This window comes from Atta colombica, unplaced genomic scaffold, assembly GCF_001594045.1.
Source record: "Atta colombica isolate Treedump-2 unplaced genomic scaffold, Acol1.0 scaffold146, whole genome shotgun sequence".
NCBI classification, from domain to species: Eukaryota; Metazoa; Arthropoda; class Insecta; order Hymenoptera; family Formicidae; genus Atta; species Atta colombica.
This window is the reverse complement of record NW_017259235.1, coordinates 22,133-28,730: the sequence shown is the minus strand read 5'-3', so window position 1 is coordinate 28,730 and position 6,598 is coordinate 22,133. Positions and strand designations below refer to the sequence as shown.

Below are 6,598 nucleotides of genomic sequence, written 5' to 3'. Positions count from 1 at the left end.
GATTTTCTTAGAGATATATATATATATATATATATTCTCTCTCCAACTCCATTCTTATCTAATCATAAGAATGTAAGAAAATGTAATATTTTCAGAATTTATTAAATTATTAATAGATAAGATATCTATATAAATGATAATTAATAAAGCTTTAAAAAAGAACTGAAATCAATAAATTCATGGTTTATAAAAGCTAAGATGATAAGTTGATGATGATAAGCTAATGTAAGTTAGATTTATATAAATTGACGCATATAATAATATTAAAACTAGTATTTTTTAAAATTACATATTCATTATTTTTCCTCATTCTACTAAAATTGTGAAATAAACGTTTGAAAATTCTTTTATAATCTTAAAAAGCTTGAAAAATGGAAAATTTATGTTATATTAGGTGTAGTAAAAAGAAATCCATTATTTTTCCATTCAATTTCATGCAAAAATAATGGATTTCTTTTTACTACACTTAATATTAATTGTGACATTGAAAAGTGTAAAGATGAAATCACACGATGCTCGATTTTTTGAATGATAACCATGCACACATGCATGCTGCTATGCTTGCTTCGATGCATATAGTCTGACGATTGATAAATAACTATGAAATTAGCAATTATTTCTTTTGATTGGTGCATGCAAGGAAATAAGCTATGAAGTAATCCATAATAAATCATGTATTATAATAAAAATCATGTATATGCAGCATGCATGTGTGCAGCACTCAATGTATGAACGAATTCTAGCATACATCAGAGCAGGCATGATTGTGTGCATACTATCATTTATAGAAATCGAGTATTGTGTGATTTTATCTTAATGTTACTCATCTATTCTTAAACATGTATCGTATCATCAGCAAAAAAAATATGAAAAAATAGGATAAACAGATCAAAAAGGATAATTAGCAGAAACATTTGTACTGTTTGTCAGTGTGACGTCAATTATATATACCATCATTGATAATATCCCAACGAGCGACTCTCTTCAACGACAGTCTTAATCCTACCTTCGCCAAACGAACACGCGCGTTCTTCGGCACTCACGAAACCACACGGTATACCCATCATTATATCAACTTCACAGTCCATTGTCTAAAGATTAGTGAGCTATTATTGGTACCGTAATTCTCATAATCTGTCAATAACGCTTCATTATTACGACACTTTATTTAAATCAAATAAGATGCGTTAGTACACTACAAATTTAGAAATATTACTTTTGTGTGTGTGTGTGTGTGTGTATTTAAAAAATGCTAAATTAAAGAAAACATTAATCTTTTTTAAAGGAATTGTGACAACAACAATTTTCTTAAGTTTTAAAATCATAACAGAATTTACAATATGCATACATTTTAAAGCTTTGGTAGAAAAAAATCAATTTAAAATATTGCAGATATTAAATTAAATTTAATTAATTTTATAAATTTATATCAATTGAATTTTTTTTATATTAACCTATCATTTTAGTGATTCTTAATTATGTTATCTTGAAACCAATGTAACGCTTGACATTTATAATTACAGATTGATCTCGTTGTATTTTGTCTCTCTTTCATCATTGATCTTGAAATTTTTTTTCTTTACATAACACTATTTTGCACGGAAACCAGTTTCCTTATACGCGCTTGCGTATTCGTGCTTTGCCGCAACTAATAAGTCGCAACTAATAAGTTATCAATTTCTCAGATGTATAAGTACACATAATTTCACTTCTTTCATAATCATGTTTCCGACCATGAATTAAATTTAACGCATATAAACGCCGTTCGGAACCAATACTAAAATTATAGGTCTCATATGCTAGTAATTGAATAATCAGCGTGCGCGCATCACAAGTATATAAGAGATATAACACAGGCCACAGGCCTAACGTAAGAGGAAAAAGAAGCGTGTAAACACGATCATTTCTACATTTCGAAATTTTTTTCCTATGAATATTTTATGTATTGTATTTACCTATCATTCATGTATACATTACAAGCAATCAATTACAGTTTATTTTCTCTTGTATCAATAATTCGAGATAAAACATTATCATGAACTTTTAATATACAAATTGCTAATGTTAAAAAGAATGATATAAATCTATAAATTTTATCATTATGAAATCGGATTATTGTTGTATCACAGATAAAAGAAACTTTTTTTACAAAAAATTATTTACAAAATTCAAGGCTAATTATATAATGTATTTTATTATGTGTCATAGCTGTTTTAATGTAACTAAATGCAATAGAAATTTTTATATAATAAATTAATTAATAAATTAATAAATGTAATATTATTTTTCAAACTTAATTATAATGCAGTTATTTAGATTCATAGATTCTTATTTATATTTACATTTTTATTTGTATAGGTCTGCAATTTAGAAATTTTTTGTCTCACTTATTTGCACTTTGTAATTAATATTACATTGATTAATATTACACTGTCTACAGAAATCGTCGCGAAATTTCTTAGAGAAGAAAACGTTAAAAATGAGAGAATGTCGAAATAATATATTCATCCAACTGGGCCTTATTTGCATCTTCGTGTTTAATGTGGTCTGCGGTAACCCACCAATTGCAAAAACGTCGAATGGTACGTTATATGGAACAACAATGCCCACTCGACTTGGAAGAAGTATTTATGCATTTCTGGGAATTCCCTATGCTGCACCGCCACTTCAGAAACTCAGATTCAAGGTAAATTTATCCTATTTCTTAGACGCAAGGTTAAGTGATTCCATCGAATTTGATTAAATTATAATCAAAATTCAGAATTTAAGTTTAAACATTTATTTTTATACACAGATGAGAAATAAATTATATTTCTGAAATAATCGACTAAAATCTGTAGACATATTTATAGCCAATTCAAAGTATACATATTTTTCATGAGTGAATATCTGCTTAAATATCTGCTTAAAATATTCTAACAGATAAATGTAGACTTGAGAATTTATTTTTGAAAGAAAATATATGCAATATAAATAAAAAAATAAGTTACTTATTTTAATAGCATAAAAGTGATAGCAATAAACTTGTGTGAGCCGATCACAGCTAAGTTTATTTATAGATTACGGTTACGGTTTACGATTTAGTAAAAAATATGAAATTAAAATCCGAAGTAATTAATTAAATTTGCCTACAGTGTCCTTAATGATGTCTAATGGATTACACATCTCGTGTAATCATTTAAAAAGTTGCGTCAGAGACTTTCGCTGCAATTAGTATGCAACAATCACGCATCGTAATAGCAAAAATGTTCTTTTCCTTTAGAGTTTACGCATCGTATGTAGCTTTTTTTTTCCACGCAATTACGCGCCGTCGCTGTTGCAACTAATTTGAACCGACATTCGCCGACATTCCGTTTTCCTAAGTTAATTCTGAGATTGCACATGACATACTTTGTGTTCTTGTTTCGCGGAAGTGAAAAAACTGCGTTACAATCGAATAAACATTATAATTCTTTCCGAGCACGAATTCGCTATAAAGAAAGAACATCAGCCTCGAATTCCATCATCAGAATTATAAATACAGGATGCCACAAAATCACATTTTATTAACCGCTTTGTATTCTCATGTCGTTCTGTTGTTGCGAATGCATTTTGTGCATTGTTTATAGCTTTGCATGTGTTGCTTATATTATTAGAATATAATTTTGTATTGTAACATATAAAGTAGAAATTTTTAATTGTAATATGTAAAGTTTTGATTTAAATTGTATTTTTTGAAGATAATAATAAATAAATGATAGATTCAAATTTATTGATAAGGTAATCTAAGCATGCCTATATTTTATCAAATATTTATTATTTACAATTGGTAGACTGTTTGAAAATATTTGTAAAAGTAAATAAAAACTTATATTCAAGTTTGAAAGTTCTTTTGACACGAATCTTATCATATTAAAAAAAAATGTTTTCAAAATTATTTTGCAATATACTTAAGATAATTTTTGTTTATCGCAAGCAGTTCAATATTAAACTTTTCTATCGGATAAAATACAGAATAGTGTCACTACAGAATCATCTTGTATTTAATTAAAAAGCAAAAATGAAGAAACATAATACAATAATTTAATTAAAATTTAATATTAAATAGTAAAGAAAATTAGTATATAATTATGACTAAGAAAGTGGTAAAGTTGCTCAGTAAAGTTGGATACATTTCGCAATATATCAAGAAATTATGATGCGGAACTAATAATCGTTGGAATTTAATTTTCAATTCAAGCGAAACGTATCGTAGAAATCATATTAATCATATTTTGTTATTATGTTAGATATTCTGCTGGTGCAACTGCGTTTTATTTAACGAGAAATGTTTTTTATCTATTTCATAATATCATCTATAATCAATGATGTGTAATGTTATCTAATTTTGTAATTTTGTTATTTATGCAGTTTGATTTATTGTTGATATAAATTGCTGTAAAATTAACATATCACAAGTGATGATGGAAACAAAATAAAATTAAATTACGTCAATCAATTTAAATTTACTGCTTAATAATCTTTGCTTTATAGTTTGAACGTGGAATGTCTATTTTCATTTTAACACAGTATATGCCGGTACTCTTCGTCCAAATGTAGAATCTTATTTATCGTTAGATTAATATTTTATTTGAATTAAAAATTGTGATAGCATTGTATAAAAAATTACTATATATATATGTGTGATTGCTTTTCCGGTGTAAAAATATATACTATATTGCATATAAAAATTACATGGTTTAGCCGTTGAATAGCAAAATATTTAATGTAAAATATTATTAACATGATTGCATTCCTGCAATACGTCTCGCTTGAATTAAATTCCAACGATTATTAGTTCCACATCATGATTTTTTGATATATGATGTTATTCTTGATATTGCAAAGTATCATAAAGAGCAATTTTATCACTTTCTCAGTTGTCATAATTATACTAATTTTCTTTATTATTATACATTAAATTTTAATTAAATTATCGTATATTTTACATGGAAAATTAATCATACATGTAGTAAATACATTATAAGTTTTAACTTTTTAGATCTGCAGTGAGATGATTTAAGATACATTAAAACGGAAATTTAAGAAATTTTTCATATCGTTTTCTTTCAAATCAATTCAACGCTAAAATTTATCAAATTGGAAATGATTTCAAATTAATTATACAGAGCAAATTTAAATTTAGCAACAGATTCACTCACCAATCGCTGCGAAGCTATATTCTGTATTTATTTCGATTTATTCTTCTCGATGTTCACAATGATTTGATCGGGATTTTTCTGTATCATTCAAATGACACTAATCCCGGATATATATATATATATACGAACGAACGAAGAAATTGCGAAATATTTCAATTGCCGATTGTTGTCGATTTAATTTATAGATCTGTTTTTTTTTGCAGCTGAATTATTATACACTTTCAGAATTTAAAGTAAGATAGGTATATATTTGATATTTGGCGGAAGCGAAAAAAGTTCTAGTGCAGGTAATATATAATAAAAACAGACTTATGTCACAGAAGCGTTTCCGAAGTTGTGAGTTTGTTTTTTCCACGTAGTACTGCGCGAGTCAAATTTAAGGTTATAAGGTATTTGCATCGTGCAAATTAAACATGACATTATCACTTTGCACGTCGATCGGGTACTATTTCTATCATGTTGACGAATATAATGTGAATAAGATTCTATGACAACGATCATTGCCATTCATTGATGAGTATGTCTGTAATATTAGCTACATAAATATTTGATTCGACGTATTGAACGTTCGATAGCGGATAATACGGTTATGTGGAATTTTTATAAATTGGTAAAACTGTCGCATCTCCGCATTTCCCTGATGCACTATGTTTACTTTTCAGATATTTCTCTATAATTTGTTCCGACAGATATTTTCTCTCAATCAATATATTATTCTAATTCCGATTATTTGTATAATTTTTATGTGACGTTGACACGAAACGGGCTAAAATAGTCGCGCGATGCAATCGATCTATGCAACTTACGCAACTCATGCATGGTCGCACGGTTTGATCAATATGTGTTTGTCGCGAACGACACCTTTGATAAAATACATGTCCGACAGCTCAAAGCACATTACCGGCATCTCGTAGATTCCCACAAAAAGATCAGTTGTACGATCGACACGATATATACTCACGAAGTAACACGGAGTGATGAAGCAACGTCGTTTTCAGCACTAGCGTCATTCCGCGCATTGCGTCGTAAAAATTGAACTACTGGGAGGAACGGCGGAACTACCCTTGTTTGCACTGCCACCCTCCATTACCATTAGTGTCGCACATTTAAAGTAGAGTTAGTAGTATTTTTTTTCAAATAATTTATGATAATTTTTCTAATAATTATTCATTTTAAAATTGGAAACAAGACTATTATTATGTTAAATACATTACTTTGAATGCGAAGCGCCACTACAGTCAGAATATTAAGATGTTGAACTATTATATATATTCATATAAATGAATTAATTTCAGAAATGATAATTGCGTGCCGATATGTTGTCGGACTTTCAACGCAATTAATCTGAAATATTAATAATATTAATAATCCCCAAATTTCCCAAAATTATTAATTTTATTATTATAATGATTATTAAA

At 27.9% G+C, this 6,598-nt stretch overlaps 1 protein-coding gene across 2 annotated transcripts in view; it reads left to right on the top strand.

Moving 5' to 3' along the window:
• The first annotated feature begins 978 nt into the window (after positions 1–978).
• Positions 979–6,598, top strand: part of LOC108685099 (esterase E4-like) — an 11,960-nt gene continuing 6,340 nt past the window's right edge. Inside the window, exons 1-2 of one of the 2 annotated variants that reach the window (XM_018189739.1) lie at positions 979–1,054; positions 2,441–2,686. In XM_018189739.1, coding sequence (XP_018045228.1) covers positions 2,480–2,686 — 207 coding nt within the window. In that variant the 5' untranslated portion in view covers positions 979–1,054; positions 2,441–2,479. Of the gene's footprint in view, positions 1,055–1,100; positions 1,116–2,440; positions 2,687–6,598 lie in introns of those variants that run through there. The other variant, XM_018189738.1, reaches the window with a different exon arrangement.